The sequence below is a fragment of the Panthera onca genome, chromosome B1, assembly GCF_046562875.1.
Source record: "Panthera onca isolate mPanOnc1 chromosome B1, mPanOnc1 haplotype 2, whole genome shotgun sequence".
NCBI classification, from domain to species: domain Eukaryota; kingdom Metazoa; phylum Chordata; class Mammalia; order Carnivora; family Felidae; genus Panthera; species Panthera onca.
The window spans coordinates 21286947-21305769 of NC_138342.1; the positions used below are offsets into that span (position 1 = coordinate 21286947).

General features: G+C 35.6%; 1 protein-coding gene and 1 long non-coding RNA gene across 8 annotated transcripts in view; one reads left to right on the forward strand and one right to left on the reverse strand.

The window, feature by feature from the left end:
* Positions 1 to 18823, forward strand: part of RBPJ (recombination signal binding protein for immunoglobulin kappa J region) — a 219220-nt gene that overhangs the window by 173941 nt on the left and 26456 nt on the right. For 5 of the 7 annotated variants that reach the window (XM_078446229.2, XM_078446230.2, XM_060655293.3 and 2 more), the window contains 2 exons: positions 3325 to 3363; positions 18014 to 18109. In XM_078446229.2, the coding sequence (XP_078302355.1) occupies positions 3325 to 3363; positions 18014 to 18109 (135 nt within the window). Of the gene's footprint in view, positions 1 to 3324; positions 3364 to 8599; positions 8658 to 18013; positions 18110 to 18823 lie in introns of all 7 variants that reach the window. The other 2 variants (XM_060655297.3, XM_060655298.3) reach the window with 1 other exon arrangement.
* LOC132692635 (uncharacterized) overlaps positions 1 to 18823 on the reverse strand; it is a 41203-nt gene that overhangs the window by 133 nt on the left and 22247 nt on the right. Inside the window, exon 2 of the long non-coding RNA XR_009616480.1 lies at positions 1643 to 1714. This is a non-coding gene — a long non-coding RNA (uncharacterized LOC132692635). The remainder of the gene's footprint in view (positions 1 to 1642; positions 1715 to 18823) is intronic.

Consider the following 18823-nt stretch of genomic DNA (forward strand, 5'->3'; position numbering starts at 1 on the left):
CTTAGATTGTTGACTCATGTTTGTGTACTATTTGAGTTAGAATACTATTTCAGTATTTCAGGGTTAACAAAAAAGAAACTTCAGAAACTTAGATTGTTTACTCATATTTGTGTACTATTTGAGTTAGAATACTATTTCAGTATTTCAGGGTTAACAAAAAAGAAACTTCAGAAACTTAGATTGTTTACTCATATTTGTGTACTATTTGAGTTAGAATACTATTTCAGTATTTCAGGGTTAACAAAAATGTAGCCACAGATACCCATTGTTTATAAATCCTGAGTTCATAAACAATGTCATATAGCATTAAATTACACAACAAAATGTACTACATCAGATGCCAAGGCTTTTATCATCAAAGTTAATAATTTTGTGGGACATGAAGTACAGTAGAGAACTCTTAAGTCAAATTAGGCTTTGCAACCTGTAACTGATTATGAGCAAGTCACTTAGCCTGTTTGTAACTTCAGTCTGCTTGAAAACAATTCTATTGGTCCATTTTCAAGTGTTGTGCTTCCACCATCTCTTAGAGAACCTCGCAGTGGAAATAGGTCATCACGTAGAAGTTCGTTTCTTCTTCCTCTATACTTATTTATTCTTATTAACATCACGCTTAGTTCCTTATTTCATAATTTTGGCTTGCCAATTTATAACAAAAGTGTAGTAATAATGACTAACATTTGTTGAGCACTTACTGCATACCAGGCACTGTTTTATGTGTTTCTAAATATTAACATATTTAATCCCTTCAACACCTCTTTGAGGTAAATGTAGTCACGGTGCCCTCCACATGTGAGGAAACTAAGGTCTGGAGAGTCAGGTAACTTCAGAGTTACACAATAGGAAAATACTAAATCATGGATTTGAACTCAGCTAATTTTACTCTAGAGAGTTTTTCTTAACCTCCGTGCTGTATTCTAATTACAGCCTAAATTGTGCTTTCTTGACCCTTGCTCAAGCTTTTCTCCTTGCCCTCTTATAACCAGTTGAAATGCTTTTGTTTGTTCACTGAGCCTATTTCTTTCTGAAGGGCCATGTACTATAAGTTTCTTGAGTAGTAACATCTAGGTTTGTTTTTGTTTTTTTTTTTTTTTAATTTTGTTTGCATATAATTGACACAGTGTTACATTAGTTTCCTGTATAGCATAGTGATTCAACTTTTCTCTGTGTTCTGCTGTGCTCACCATAAGTGTAGTTACATTCTTTCTTTTTTTTTTTTTTTTTTTAAGTGTAGTTACATTCTGACACCATACAACACTATTACAGTGTTGTTGACTATATTCCCTATGTTGTGCCTTTTATTCCTGTGACTTACTCATTCTATAACTGAAAGCCTGTGTCTCCTGCTCCCTTTCACCGTTTTGCCCACCGCCCACTCCCTTCCCTCTGGCAGCCATGAGTTTATTCTCTATATTTATAAGTCTGATTCTGATTTTTTATTTTTTTAACTTCACATATGAATGAAATCATGGGGTATTTGTCTTTTTCAATCTGACTTACTTCACATAATGTAATACCCTCTAGGTTCATCCATGTTTTCTCAAATGGCAAGATCTCCCCCCCCTTTTTTTAATGTCTTCATGATATTCTGTGCGTGTGTGTGTGTGTGTGTGTGTGTGTGTGTGTGTGTGTGTGTACCCACCATATTTTCCTTATCCATTTGTCTATCAATGGTCCTTAGGTTGCTTTGATATCTTGGCTCTTGTAAATAATGCTGCAATAAACACAAGGGACATATATCATTTTGAATTCGTGTTTTAATTTTCTTTGGTTAAGTACTCAGTAGTGGAATTACTGGGTCATAAGGTATTTCTGTTTTTAATTTTTGAGGAACCTCTATACTGTTTTCCACAGTGACTGTACCAATTTACATTCCTACCAGCAGTGCTCAGGGTTCCTTTTTCTCCATATCCTCGCCAACACTTGTTATCTTTTGTGTTGTTTACTTTAGCCATTCTTACAGGTGTTAAGGTGCTGTCTCGTGGCTTTGATTTGCATTTCCCTAATGATTAGTGATGTTGAACATCTTCTCATGTGTCTGTTGGCCATTTGTATGTCTGGAAAAATATCTATTCAGGTCCTCTGCCCATTTTTAATCAGATTATTTTGGGTGTTGAGTTGTAGAAGTTCTTTATGTATTTTAGATATTAAGTCCTTATTAGATATATCATTTGCAAATATTTTCACCCATTCAGTAAGTTGCCTTTTTGTTTTGTTGATGGTTTCTTTCACTGTGCAAAAGGATTTTATTTTGATGTGGTCATAATAGTTTATTTTTGCTTTTGTGTTTCCCTTGCCTTAGGAGACCTACCTAGAAAAATATTGCTGTGGCCACTGTCAGAGACGTTACTACCTACTTCTCTTTTAGGATTTTTATGCCTTCAGGTTTCCCATTTATGTCTTTAATCCATTTTGAGTTTATTTTTGTATATATTGTTAAAAAGTAGTGTAGTTTCGTTCTTTTGCATGTACTAGCCCAGCTTTCCCAGCACCACTTACTGAAGAGACCCTTTTCTCCATTGAATATTCTTGTTTTCTTTGTCATAGATTAATTGACCATATAAACACGGGTTTATTTCAGGGTTTTCTGTTCCATTGATTCATGTGTCTGTTTTTGTGCCAGTACCATACTGTTTTGATTACTACAGCTTTGTGTAGTATATCTTGAAATTTGGAATTGTGAGACCCTTAGCTTTGTTCTCCTTTTTCAAGATAACTTTGGCTGTTCTTGGTCTTTTATGGTTCCATACAAACTTTGGTATTATTTGTCAACAGCTGGGTTTAAATTTCAACTCTGCCTGCCAGTTAACTTACTTAGTGGGCAAGTTGCTTTCTGCATTTTTTAAATGGGCCAATATGTGCTTTACAGAATTGTTTTATATTAATTAAAAAGAGTAATGTATAAAATATGTATAGCAAAGTGCCTGGCACATGACAGACACTGGTAAGCTCTATACCACCTCTTGGGCTGTGAGGATTTTTCTGAGTGCTGCAGATTGTGTGAGACTGGGTGTCTTTGGTTAGTTGTGGGGGTTTTTTGCAAGGTGTCTCTAGGAGGTATTGGTCACACTCCTCTGATCATTGTGCTACATGCTCAGAGTAGGTATGTAAGGCATACTTAGGGTGTGTTGTTTTTGTTTAGAAACCATTTTTAAAGTATGTATTTTGTTATTTCTGGGTAAGGATGGTTGCTAAAGGACGTTCCTTTGTGCTGTTCTTAGTAGAGTTGAAGTATACGTCGCAAAGGAGATTTCATGGTGCCTAAAAAGCTTCCTGTGGAATAACAGCCTATATATATTTATTTATTTTTCTTATTTTTTCCAGAAAATTTGGTGAGCGGCCTCCACCTAAACGACTCACTAGGTAAGCATTATATTAGTCTTTCACCCAAACATTAAATGAAAATACCAGATCCTGTCATCTTAAAAATGATATTAGGTGCTCTTGAAGTGATTCAGATACTGGTATCTAGATCGTAAGCTTCTTCCCATCCTTCCCTACGTCCTCCCCCCACCTTCCACCCCCCAAAACCAGGCTAATTGGGTATAGTTCAAAGGGGAATAATGAAACCTTTTAAGAAGTAATCTTGAGTATGATATAGTGAACATAACAAAGGCAACAATGTAAAGATAGCTTCCGATATCCGGCCAATCTAGCTGCATTTAGCTAATCATAATTTATTGATTATAAGTGAAACTTGAAAGATAAATGCTTTAAAAAAATTTAAAGAAATATAAGATTTTAACCATTTTAAGGAGACTATAAATACTACATTGTGTTCTAATTATGCAAATTAATTTTACAATATACGTTTTAATTACAAATGTTAAGGTTGAAAGGATTAGTCTTAAATGATTTAAAATTTTTTCAATCAGCATTTGTAAATAAAAAAGATACCTGTTGCACAGTTACAGCCCTAGATTTAATGCTAATCCTGCATTGTTAGTATCTTTCAAGAATATTATATGCATGTATAAGCATATCATTGTCATTTTTTCTTTTTCTTAAGTCTGGCATCATACTCTACCATCGTTCTGGACCTTGTAACTCCACCTAACTGTACATCTTCTACCTTGTTCTCTTTCATATCTCCGTAGTCTTTTATTGCCTTCACACTGCTCCTTCTTTAATATTTCACATTGATGGCCATTTGGGTTATTTCCACATTATTGTTATTATTAAAAAAAATGCTGTACTCAAAGAATGATGGAGACATGCTGCGAGGACACAGAAAGGGAGCCAGTTTAGATAGGTTCTCCTTAGCCAAATCATGAGCACTTTAATCTTCAAAATAAATAATGATAGTAATAGAACCCACAGAATAAAATATAGTTTAAAAGTCTACACTGAGTTAAAGAAATGACTCTGTAGTGGAGGCTAGGAATTTTTCTTATAGCAGCATTCCATCTAATAAATGTAGAAGGAATGATGGAACTAGGAAATCACACTTTGGCAACCACTACAGTAATAATTGTTTCAGGCAGAAAAACTATCGGTTTAAAGTTTGATGAGAAACAAACATTTACTTAGTCTCTAAGTGTATCCTCACAAAGTATGTATTAATTATAAAGGGAACAAAAGGAGCATGACAGTGAAGAAACTTGGCAGATATCACCTTAATGAAGTGATTGAAATTTAACATCACTAGTAGTGGACAAATAAACATCATGTGCATCCTCAGGAGGATGACATCATGTCACTTTTGTGATGTTCCTGCCAAAAATGCACAAGCTACGTCTAAGCCTGAGGAAACAGACACAAATGAGGAACATTCTATAAAGTAAACAACATTTACTCTTCAGACTTATCAAGACGACGAAAAACAAAGACTGAGGAATAGCAGACTAGTGGAGAGCAAAAAAATCATGACAACTAAATTCACCTAAATTCTGGACCAGGAAAAAAATTGTCTTTTGTTTTAAAGCTGGAGTTAGCAAACTTTTCTATGATGGGCCAGATAATAAACATATTAGACTTAGCCACACTGAGGCTGTTGTGACTTCTCATCTCTTCTTACATCCCCAAATCAGCCATAGATATCAATATATAAATGAATGGAATGTCTGTATTTGAGCTCAAATTAATTTAGAAAATTTGGTGGCTGTTCTGATTTGGTCCAAGGGCATTAGTTTCTCAACACTGCCTTCCATACTCCAAATAAAGGACATTTGTGGGACAGTTGGCAACATTTGAATAAAATCTGTATATACAAGTATTGTATCAGTGATAATTGCATTATGCTTGTATATGGGCATGTCTTTGTTTTGGGGAAATGAACACTGAAGTATTTGGGTTCAGGGGCTGTATATCTACAATGAGCTCTTAAATTGTTTAAAAACATAATATGCAAATATGGCAAAATACTGATATTTGGGGAGCCTGGAGGAAAGAGGACTAGTACAGTTCTTTGCCTACTTTGGCCACTTTCCTAGAAGTCTGAAATTACTTAAATTAAAAAGGTTTTTTTTTTCTCTAAAGACATATACAATTACTTGTTTGTATATACCAGGAAAAAATTCGAAGCAGAATTTTTTTAATTCACATTTATGGACATTTTGAAATTTATAGTTTAATAGATTATTTTATTTTATTACCAGTAGTAATAGATTGCAATGACTCCTAACCATAAAATATATTTTGGTGAATAAATGACTTGCTTTTAATGGGGATACCTCTGTAAAAATAGCAGTCACTGTGATGGTAATAAATATCATAAGGAAATTTTCCTTTCCTTAAATATATACAATAATATAATTAGGCCCCGTTTACTTTATCATGATTTTCCGTTTACTCTTTAAGCGGTTTTCCCTGTTTGGAAAATTTTTGTAAGCTTTTAAGCCTTCTGCTTTTGGCCAAAATGGAGTAACAGGGACTGGAATTACTCCAAACTGAAACAACTGAAAAAACCTGGACAAAATATATTAAAACAATGTTTTTCAAGATACCAGATGGCAGGCAAGAAAGGACAGTGAGCCTTGAGAGACAGGAGACCCGTGAGGTGAGCTCCACAGTTGCCCCAACTTAGTACCTAGAGAGTTTCTAGGACATGATGTAGGGAGAAGGAATCCAGGTGTGGAGCCTAGGAAGCACCTGGAACCAAGGAGATGGAGCTGGGAATCCGGGGGCCCACGGTGGCTAGAGTTCCCAGGCAGAGAGCTGGAGAGGAAAGAGCTATGTAGTTCCGGAGATCTGCAGAAGGTCCCTTCTTATCTTCAGCTGAGTATCGATCAACACACAAGTGTGAGGAAACTACCCAAGGCTGGGGGATAAAAATCAAGCTAAAGATTTAGAGGGGAAAAACATCCTGAAGCTCATACTACAAACTTGCCTGTTCCCACTAGCTAAAGTGGAAAAATATAATTCATGATGCATCTACTACAGTACTGCAGAGCAGGATTTTCCTTCAATAATGGTGCAAAATTTGGCCAACACCAAATGCTGCTGATTTTACTGTTAGGTAAAAGTTTTGTTAAAAAACTCAAAAACAAGATTGAAAGGATCAAATTCTTTCCAAGTAACTTAAATATATACCAAGACAAAGGTCAAGAATATTTACAGGAATAGAAAAGTATCAAATACTCAGAAGTCAGATTTATTGTGTCTTAACATATAATTAAAATATACCAGTCATACAAAAAAGCAGGAAAATATGATCCATAATGAGGGAAAAATTCAGCCAATTAAAACCAACCCAGCAGTGACAACATCTGATGGAATTAGACAAAGACATTAAAGCAGTTATTGTATTTGTCTTCTATGTGTTCAGTGTGCTAAGACCAGGAGTTTGAGATCCTTTTTTGTTAAAGGATCAGGTGGTAAACATTTTAGTTTTTGTGGCCCATGTATCCTCTGTTATAACTACTCCGCTCTTTTGTAAAAAAATAGCCATAGACGATGTGTAAACAAATGGATATGTCTGTATGCTGGAGTACAATTTTCTGTCACAAAGAGGGGGTGCATCAGATTTGGTTTATGATTGTAATTGCAGATCCCTGAGCTAGAGAAGAGATTGAACAAGTTAAATAGAGGACATGGAAGATTTTAAAAGGTATCTAAATCAGATTTCATAGAGAGGAAAATTACAATATTTAAGATGAAGAAATACAGTTGATGGGATTAATTATAGGTACATACTGCTAAAGAAGAGACTAATGAACTTGAAGACATAACAATAGAAAGTATCCAAAATGAAGAACACAGAAAAAGTTCTCGGGGTAAAATAACTCAATCTGTAAGGGAGCTGTGGTTTATGTTCAAGTGGGCTAATATCCAAGTAATTGGAGTCAGCCAAGGGGGAGATACGGTTAAAAGAATAGATGAAGAAATAATGGCTGAAATTTTCCTTAACTTGGTGAAAATTGTAAAACCATAGTTCTGAGAACTCAGTGAACCCAAGCGCAAAAACTACACTGGAGCATATTATAATCAAGTTGCTTAAAGTTGGTGATAAAGAGAAAATGTTAAAAGCAACAGAGAAAAAAGATGTGTACAAAGGAATGAAGACAGATGAGGATGATGAGAGACTTTTCATCTGAAATCTTCCTAAGGAGAAGACAATGAGACAAGAGCTTTAAAGTACTCAAAGGGGGAAAAAAGGCAGCAACCTGGGATTCTGTCCCTGGGCAAGACAAAATAAAGACCTTTCTAGACATAAAAAAAATGGAAAAGAATTTATCATATTCAGGCCTGAACTACTAGAAATGTTAAAGAAATCTTTCAAGCAGGACAGTCATAGCAGATAGAAATCAGATTCTGTACAAATTACTATGAAGAAAGAAAGGTGACATCACTACAGATTCTACTGATATATAAAGGATAACAAGCAAATATTATAAATAAGTTTCTGTTAATAATTCAACAACTTTTGAAGAAATGCACACATTTCTTGAAATTAGCAAGCTACCAAAGCTTACTCAAGAAGAAACATAACCTGAATAGCCCTAATGTCTAAAGAAATCGAATTTGTAATTATAAACCTTCCCACAAAGAAAACTACGGGCTCTTGAGGTCTTCCAGACGTTTGAGAAGTAAATCATACCAGTTCTATATATACTCTTCCAGAAAATTGGAGAGTAGGATGTACTTCACAGTACATTCTGTGAGGACAGCATTGCCCTGTTTTAAAAGCAGGGCAAAGACATTTCAAGAAAATAAAACAATAGACCAGTATCCCTTACAAACACAGATGCAAAAAGTCTTAAATTTTCAAAATGAAAACAACAATGTGGCTTTATCTCACAAATGGAAATCAATGTAATTCATTATATTAGCAGAACAAAAAGGAAAATCATGTGGTCACCTCAAGAGATTTAGAAAAGCTTTTGACATTCATCCTTGATCATAATTTTCATCAAACTAGGAACAGAAGGGTATTTCCTCCTAAAAAAAGTGTACCTACAAAAAAACTATGTTTAACACAATACTTAACTGTGAAAAGACTGAATGTTTTCCCTCAAGATCAGGAACAATGCAAGATTGTCTGCTTTCACCGCTTCCATTTAACATTGTACTTGAAGTTCTAGTTAGTACAATCAGTTCAGGAAAGAAAAGGACGCCATCCAGATTGGAAAGAAAGAAGTAAAACTGTCTTTATTTGCAGACATGATCATCTATATGGAAAATCCTATGGAATCTTAAAAAGCTGCTAAAACTAATAGGTGAGTTTTGTCAAGATAGTAGGATACATGATCAACATAAAAATGAATTGTTTTTTTATGTGAACGGTGGGAAATTGAAATTTAATAAACAATACTATATATAATCACATCAAAAATATGTAATTCTTAGGGGAAAATCTGACACGACATGTAAAAGCACTGTGCACTTGAATCTTTAAAATATTGTTGAGAGAGCTTGAAGTCCTGAGTAAATATTCTTGGGACAGAAGACTCAATATTGTTAAGATGTCACTTCTTGCCAAATTGATCTATGGATTCAACTTAATACTTGTCAAAATCCCAGTGGACTTTTTGTAACAGTTGACAAACTGTGAAATTTATATGGAAATGCAAACAACCTTAAGCTACATTCAGTAATCATGGATGGTATTGGTGTAAAGACAACCAGGTAAATCACCCTAACAGAAGAGTGGCCAGAGGAAGTTTTTGAGGTATATGTTCTTCATTCAAGGTGCAAAGGCAATTTAGTCAAAGGGTCTTTAAAGATTCTGGAACATTTGTATGTCCATATGCCCCTGTCATTTATATACATAGACACAAAATAACTATGATCCGTGGCTAGAACCATATGCAAAGATTAGCTTAAAATATACCTAAATGTAAAACTTCAAATTATATATATTTTAGAAGAAAATACAGGAGAATATCTTTGTGACCTTGGATTAAGCACATATTTCCTAGATATAACACGAAAGCACTAACTCTGGAAGAAAGAAATGAATAAATTTTACTTCTTCAAAATTATGAGTAAAACATTTGTATCCAGATTATGAAAATAATAAAAAGTCAATAACAAGGAAATAACCCATTTTTTAAATAGGAAAATGATTGAGACAGGTACTTCTCCAGACACTGTGGCAAATAACCACTAAAGAAATGCAAATTAAGACCACAATGAGATATCTAGTAGGAAGAACTGATACTCTTATACTCTGGTGGTATGTAAAGTAATACAACAATTTAGGAAAATAATCTGGCACTTTCTGAAAAAGTTAAGTACACTCCTACCATATGGTGCAGCCATTCCATTTTTACATATTTAGTCAAGAGAAATTAAAACATAATGTGAATACAAAGGCTTGATCACAGGTGTTTGTGGTAGTGTCAGTTATAATAGCCAAACAGGCATAACCCAAACATCTACCAACAGGTGAGTGAATCAACAAATTGTGATATATTCTACAGAGGATTTCTATTCAGCAATAAAAGGAATAAACTGTTGATACATGCAACAACATAGATAAAATCCTATGATAATTATGCTCCGTTTTCAAAAGAAGTCAGAAAAAAATGGATACATACTGCATGATTTCATTTACACAAAATTCTAGAAAATGGAAACGAATCTATAATGGCAAAGCAGATCAGTGGTTTCCCGGGGACAGGGAGAGACAGGAGGAGGGATTAGAGGCAGAAGAGAAACTTGGGAATGAGGACTATCTTTGTAATGTGGTGATGGTGTATACATATACCAAAACAACCCACTGTACACTTACATTTTACTGTGTTTCAGTTAAATCTAGGGGCATATGGGTGGCTCAGTCGGTTAAGCATCCGAGCATCCGACTTTGGCTCAGGTCACGATCTCACGGTCTGTGAGTTCAAGCCCCGCGTCAGACTCTGTGCTGACAGCTAGGAGCCTGGAGCCTGCTTGACATTCTGTGTCTCTCTCGCTCGCTGCCCCTCCCCCACTCACACTCTGTCTCTCTCTCAAAAGTAAATAAACATTTTTAAAAAATCTAAATAAAGTTGTAAAAGATTTTATTTGCTTTTATCCTTTAAAAATACCCTAAAAGGACTTAATATATCTTCAAGGGGAGAATTCAGTTAAGTTTTATTTCTTTTTAAATCTTTTTTAAAGATGGCAAGCTTACAGATTTTTATTCTTTATTATCAAAGCTAATATAAAGCAAATTTAGCAAAATGGTTTGTATAAAACAGAAAATTGGAATGTAAAAATCAGTGACCAATTCTATGATAAAAATTTAATTTTAAACCCAAAATTAAAAATTAGGAAGTTTTCCCTTTTGATAGTATAGCAAATTTAGGTTTCCTCTGGTTCCTTTTAATCATATTTTCCCATTTTTCCTTTAAAGAGTTTTCTGTTAGGAAAACTTTAGTGTCTTTTTATTCTATCAAAAATATTTTTTAAAGGAATTTTATATCTCTTTTATTGGGGTATGGGGAAATAGGGAGTTTAATTCAGAGAAGGTCCCTTAAGAAATAAATCTTCTAAACCTACCCTACTCTGTCTGTACCCTCATCTTCCAAATTAAGAAATATTGGGGGGAAAAAAAAGCCTTTTTATTTAGAGGATGATATTTTGGGTAGTGTTCAAAACACAATTCTATCTCCTCAAAATTTAAATTTTTGATTAAGGATAGTTAACACTATGTACTTACTATTCAGTGTTATTATAGATTCACTTTTTTTTCCTTTTAAATAATTGCATTCTTTCAGAAATACAAATAGAATCAATTGAGTACTAACTTACAAGGGCATCCTACTCTCCTGAAATAGTCCCTGTAATGTGGCTTATGGGTACAGCAGACTGTGGATTCAAAAATAAAACCGAATGCCCAGACCTTATATTAATATATAGAAACAGTTGTTCTTTTATTGTGGAGGCTTCTCATTTTGTCGTTTAGAGCCTGGGGCCATCATTAAAAATATTAGTTGCAATGCAATTAGGCGTCAATCTCCAGGAATGTGTGCCTATCCCTTATGTGAGAGTATGTCTGAACTCTGGAGTTATGACCGGCAACAGCACTGTAACACATACTTTTAGAAAACATAGATATTACTCAACCTAATACCCCCTTGTACTAAGAGACTTTGCCCTATTGTCAACAATCAGGTTAGAACTGGAATTTTGAATATACTTGTGTTCTGGGTAACCTTCAAAGGCATGTACTCTTAACTTTCTTCCCCTTTGTGACACTGTGGACTGGTACCCACTAATTCATGCATTTGCTTGAAATAATTTAGTACCAGGACTTCTTTTGTAAGGTTCTTCCCCGCCCCCGCTTTGGGTTTGCTGTAATTGTAATTGTTGGCACTATTTTATGTTATTTACTCTGAAAACCTGTTTTCTATCACTTGGACTAACACTGTTGTTTTGTTTTGGATTTTTTCTGAAGCCCCATTCTCTGTTGGTCTCACTGCCACCCCTCTGTTCTCATTGTACATGTACAAACCTCCATTACTTTCCTGGTCACCCTATAGAAAAACTCAGTATCTGAAGCTATTTCTTGGTTTGTTTTCGAGGTTGCTCCAGAGTAAGTAATAACATTCTAAGATGATAGTTAAGATTTAACCTCTGTATCTGTTTTCTACTTCACAGGTTATATATATTTTGTCAATATCTGTGTATTAATTTTGGGATTCCATTGCCTTTCAGTGAGCCCCTATTTTTTCTTTTTGGATCTCTTTTCTTTCTTGTCCATAGCATGCAGTTTTGAGAAGCATTTTACTAGTGCCTGCTGAGAAACTCTTATAGCAATGTATTCTCACCTACCCTGGATTATAGCTAAAGTTACTGTTTGCTATGTCTATTTATGATCCACCCTCTTCGATTTGTGACAAGAGAATCCTCCATTCTTTATTAACTTAGGTCAGATTAATGTCTCTTTTGGTTCTTTATTCGTATTCAGATGTTACTAAGTGTTTTATATTACAGAGTACATTATTCATGTTTTAACCTAATTATGGATTTTACTTTATCATAAGAACCATGGGTAGCAAACACCATATAAAGTAAGTAGAAATGAGATGAATTTAGATTTATAGTAAAATAAAACTAGGGGCGCCTGGGTGGCTCAGTCGGTTGAGCGGCCTACTTCGGCTCAGGTCATGATCTCGCAGTCCGTGAGTTCGAGCCCCGCGTCGGGCTCTGTGCTGACAGCTCGGAGCCTGGAACCTGTTTCGGATTCTGTGTCTCCCTGTCTCTGACCCTCCCCCGTTCATGCTCTGTCTCTCTCTGTCTCAAAAATAAATAAACGTTAAAAAAAAAAAGTTAAAAAAATAAAAATAAAACTATAAAGTTGAATATACATTGATAGTAACGTGTGATCTTTGCTCTGTATGGTTATTAGGTAGTTAGTTTATAAGTGGTAAATAATTCATATAAAAATGGTTGCAACTAATATTCACCTTAGGCCAGTCATATGTTTATAGGACATTTTGGGGGAAGAAGAAAATGAGCTGGAATAGGAAGGGTCTGTGTGGTCCTTGGGATTCGAGGAGCCAAGTTTGGATCAACCAGGCCTAGATATGTAAGAACCAAGGTGATGACTTAACCTTTGAGTGTCAGCACTCCCTACTGTTACATGTTCTCAAAATCCTCAAGTCTCCCGATTTTTCTCTACACGGGTAAAGCCTTAAAGAAGTAGTGAAATGGTTTATTTCCAAAATAAACTTCATAGAATACAGAAGTGATGATGACCCAATCCTTACAATATGGTGGCCTTTGTCTATTTGGGAGGGGGAACCATGAGATCATGACCTGAGCGGAAATCCTGAGTCTGACGCTTAACCAACTGAGCCACCTAGATGCCCCATCAAATAATTTTTACGTTCTAAGGAATCGTTAAATGAAATTAACAAAAAATATACTTCAGACTTGTTAGAATAGTAACTATTCCAAGAAACTGGGATTTAACTTTGTCATTCTTTTTCAGAATTCACTAATACAAAGTAGTAATTCTAGTAAGATTCTTAACGATACCTACATTATGCTTTCCAATGCTAAAATTTCCCTTATTCTTTTTAAAAAGACAATGGATGATTTTGCCATCTTGTTGGACTACTTTTGGCTTTTCTCTAACCCAGTGGTTTTCAACCCAGGTGACTTTGTCCTTCAACTCCCTTCACATTTACCATTATCTAGAGACGGTGTTGGTTGTCCTAGTTTGAGGAAGGGTGCTACGGGCTTCAAATACGTAGATAGAAATGTTGCTGAACACCCTACAGGGCACAGGATAGTCCCTCACAGCAAAGGATTATTTTGCCCAGGATGTCAATAGTACTGAAATTGAAACCCCATTCTGTTGGTGAAACCCTACTCTGTCTGGATGAAAGGCACATGGGCTGCATTCTGTGGGCTTTATTATTTAATTGTGTTTCTTCAGAATATATCTTTGATTGTTGGTTATGGCTACTTAAGATGCTGGAGGAAATGATCAAGCTGTAATTACCAGAGAACATAATTTTTAATGTGTTCGATGTTCTGTTAAGAAAACAGGTTTTTTGGGGCACCTGGGTGGCTCAATCGGTTAAGCGGCCGACTTCGGCTCAGGTCACGATCTTGCAGTCCGTGAGTTTGAGCCCCGCGTCGGGCTCTGTGCTGACAGCTCAGAGCCTGGAGCCCGCTTCAGATTCTGTGTCTCCCTCTCTCTCTGCCCCTCCCCTGTTCATGCTCTGTCTCTCTCTGTCTCAAAAATAAATAAAACGTTAAAAAAAAAAAAATTAAAAAAAGAAAACAGGTTTTTTTTTTCCTTTTTGAAAGAAGCTATATGGTGAATTAGTTATAAGGCAACTATTATTAATGATTATCTTAAGGTTCTAGTTGCTGTTTTAAGAAAGGGAAAGGATGAAAACTGGAGCTGTCATCTGCAGTCACCATAAACAGCTTGAGATCTGAAATCTTTTGTTATAATCATAATTGTACACAGCTACTTCCAACATAGGCAACTAGCATGATGACCAGTGCCCAGGGTATAATAGGCTCTCAATAAATCCTGAATGGGAAGATGGGTAAATGTGCAGCTTACCTGTTGTGCCAAGTCAGGTGATACGCCTGAACATTTACCTCTAGGCCCTTTTCAGGTTTGCTCTATAGCTCCAGTGGAAGTGGTGCCACGCCTTGCCCTCCTGCCCCTCTCCTTTCTAAGAAAATAATAATAATAATAATAATAATAATAATAATAACAACAATAATAATGGGAAGAGTTTACGGACATTTCGTAGATGTCCTTTTGTGGGGCTAACTTTAAACGTGTATCTACACATATGTTTTATGGGTGAGAAAACTCAGGCTTGGTGACAAGAGTTAACATTCAGACCTGTGTGTGCGTGCGTGTGTGTGTGTGTGTGTGTGTGTGTGTGTATGTCACAGCAAAGAGATTGCAAAGTATCTGATAGTATAATTTTGTCCTTGAGAGTTGCGCTACCTAAGTTTGAATCCTGGGTATTTATCATCTTGCAAAAGTTATTTAACCTCTCCCCCATTTCTAAAATATGCCTACTAGAATGTCTCAGAGACTTTGTAGTCTGGGAAGACAAAAAAAAAGACGTGGAATCTGACAAACATATGAAGTAACTGCTGACTGATACAATAGAGATATTATAATGATATAATGGTTAATGATATAATGCTTGTCATTGTATTGCTTGTCACTATAAATGCAAATATAATGTATTAGGAGTAAGTATACTTAAAATTGCTACTTAAAATTTTTCTTTTCAAGTATATATCACTTTTTCAAGTTTAATGCTAAGAACTGGACTTCTCCGCTAGCTTTCTCAAGATACTGACTGGCCTTCTGACTTTGTTCTTGGTTTCTTACGTACCCTGAACTCTATGATCAGACATCTGACTTAGCAACCACTCAGAAACCTTATTGTTATCCTTTCCAGACTGTACCCCTTATCCATTACCCAGCAGTTTTGAGATTATGCTTTCTGTATTCCCACCCTTGAAATGCTAGTAGGATTTGGCACGATCACTTATGGATTCCACAATTAGCTATTCCTTTGATACTGATCTTTGGTCATTGTCCATTCCTTTGAAGGTGTTGCCAATATTTATGGCTCCTTTCTTACCCATTAGACATTACAGTGGCTTCTCATTTTACAAATAATTTATAAGCCTTTCTGTTACCTGGCATTTGTTAGACTTCTTGCTAAAATTAAAATGACCTCTGCAGCATCTCACCCTTTGATAGTTACCTCTTCAAGGTTGTCTCCTTCAATAGCATCTAATGAACAGCCTTAGTTCTCTCTCTTACTGGTTCTTCTCCATTTCCTTTTATACGTTTTCTTCTTGACTCTCCTGTCACTATGCTTTCTTTCCGAGATTGCATTCACTACTGTGGTTTTGTGTGTGAACTACACACCAGCAAACCCTATTTTTGCACCCCTGACCCCTTTCCGGAACTACAGATGAGTATTTCCAACAGCCTTTTGAATACTTAGAGCTTGGAGGTCCGGGATACTTCAGAATTCACATTTGTCAAACAGAGTCTATTAATATACACTTCTCCCAAAACAAAAGATCTAAAAAATTATCAAGTCTTTTCCACCTCCCCTCCTACTATCTTGTTACTTTTTTAATATGTCAACCTTTTTTCAAGTTTTGTCTCAATACTTTCTAATCCTTTCCCTATTCCACCACAAAAAATTAACTGAAACGGAAAAATAATTGTACTTTTAAAAAAACCCTTAAGATCTCCCATTGCCTTTTGTCTAGATTGAAAATCCAGATTCTATAGCACAGTGTTTTAAGAGATGGATTTTATTTTGTATTTTGTTATATTTAAATTTTTTATCCAGGTCTTAAAAAATTTGTAATACTTGCTACCACTTTTATCATCATCTAGCATAGAATAATATTTGAATTAACTTAAGCTTTCATACGTTGTATATACATTTACAAATGTCAGATTTTCAAGGCGTTTGACAAGCCTCTCACAGTTTTACTCTACCCAGTTTATCAGCTTTATTCCCTTCAGTGGCTCACTTCAGACTCAAAGAATTGTTTCAGTTCCTGGCTGCCATTAACTGCAACACATTGGGCAAGACATTCAAAGTGGTAGTAACAATACTTTTACCTTTTTGAATTGTGAGGATTAAACGAAACAGTGCGTATAAAGAGGTTGGTTCAGGGCCTGGCACGTAGTAATCAAGAAATATTAGCTGCCGTTTTGTTATTGTGTCTGCCTGATTCCTCAGCCTGAATCTCAGTGTACCCAGATGTGCCGGATCTTTTTTGTCTTTGTGCATACTTCTCCAGACTCTGGAATGCCCTGTTCTTTCCTCCTTCCACTTCCTGTGTCTACCCCTCTTCCTTTGGAATTTAACTCTTCTAAGAAATTTTTCCTAGCATGTACAGTTAACCCTTGAACAACAACATGGATTTGAACTGCATGGATCCACTTATATGCAGATTTTTTTGATAAATGCAGTATAGTACTGTAAATGGATTTTCCTTATATGATTTTTCTTAACATTTCCTTTAACTTACTGTTATTAGAAGAATACAGTGTATAATACATATGACATACAGAATATATGTTAATCAATTATGGTTACCAGGCTTCTGGTCAACAGTCGGCTATTGGTGGGGGGGGGGGGGGGAGCCAAAAATTATATGCAGATTTGTGACTGTGCAGGGTGCTGGCACCCAACCCCCACGTTGTTCAAGAGTTTATAGTTCTTTATCACCCCTAACTTTACATAAACATTCCTTTAGTGGTACTTTCGTTCATACCTCTGAGTCGTGTATTTTATTACAATTTGTTTTCCAAAGTCTTGTCTTCACTTGACTTCAGTGAAGTCCCTGGTGAAGTCCCTTCAGTGATAGGGATTAATTCTCAAGCTATTGGATCCCAGTGTTAGCTGCCCTGCCTTGCATCCAACAGGTTTTCAGTCAGTAACCACAAATGCTGCCATCTGGATTATCTCATTTAATATCCACAACTGCTCTGTGTTAGGTCTGCATTATTATCTGACTGGGTGAGGTTAAATGTTTGCCCCAAGCCACTTACTTTCTAAGTGCTGCAAGTTCTAGGGGCGCCTGGGTGGCTCAGTCAGTCAAGCATCCGACTTGGGCTCAGGTCATGAGCTCACAGCTTGCGTAGTCTTTATGTAAGGCTGTTTGTTTAAGAACATGTAATAATGACCTAATGTGAAAAAGTTATGGCTTTGTATTCATTGGAAGATACTGATTCTAATAGCTGGGGGAGTGGCGCTGGTGGTGGTGGGTAATTAGATTGTTAAGTACAAAAGTGTTGCATACCATTAATTTTACAAACAATTAAAAGATAAATCAGGAGTGTGTATAATGATTCTAACTAGAATCATAGTATAGAAGTTGTAATTGTGATTTGAGTTACAGCATAAATTCCAAGGCAACAGTTTCTTCTTTTAAAGAATAAAATACAGAGTTGAAGATGAACAGTATTTATATAATATTTAAATTTAATTCTTGGGTTGGTTTTCCTTTTTTGTTTTCATTTTTAGAAAATAAAAATACTTTTAATTATTCTTTTTATCATACAGCATAGTAATATTCTAAATCTCACCCCCGTAATAGTAATATTTATATTTTATTTTAGGGAAGCTATGCGAAATTACTTAAAGGAGCGAGGGGATCAAACAGTACTTATTCTTCATGCAAAAGTTGCACAGAAGTCATACGGAAATGAAAAAAGGTAAGGTTATTGGTTTTCTGACAGGTGCATGGATTTGCAAATGATGTATTAGTATACAGGTTAGAGGTGGTTTCTTTTATTGGGTTCATTTGTAAGTACAAAATAAAAAATAGGGGATTTGCCCCTACTGAAGGGGAGAAACAAAGTGAACTGTGGCATATTTAATAAAGATCATCTGGCTAAATCCCTGATGTCATAAAATAAAAGAATCCATAATTTCAGGCGGGGGGGCTACATGATGTTCCCTAAGTATTTCTGTGGTGCATTAGCTTGTTCAAAAAATAGCTTTCCTCTTGGTGGAAAATGCAGTTTTATAAACATGTGACCCCCAGAGAACTATTTTGAAAAGAGGAAGGCTAACCAAACCCTGAATTGAACCATGGTGTGATTATAAGGAAAAGAGCTCCCAATGCTCTCCACCTTGACCCTGTGTCTATTTAGATTAAGAAGAAATAGTAAAATTGAGTTGGCAAGTTTGTACTCAGCATGTGGGCACTACAGAAATAACCTAGTGATCAGGTTAGCGGAATTAAATTATAACAAAAACGATCTTCATATTTAGCATCTGTTGCAGTATCTTATGAATTTCGGCATCTTGGGTGTATAATTATGGACTTTTGTTGCTTTTCATCTGGTTGCTGGAGTTTTTTCTTGTCTTCGGGATTTTTTTGGATTGGCAAGAAAGACACCAAATTGGTGTGAGAGAAGGAATGA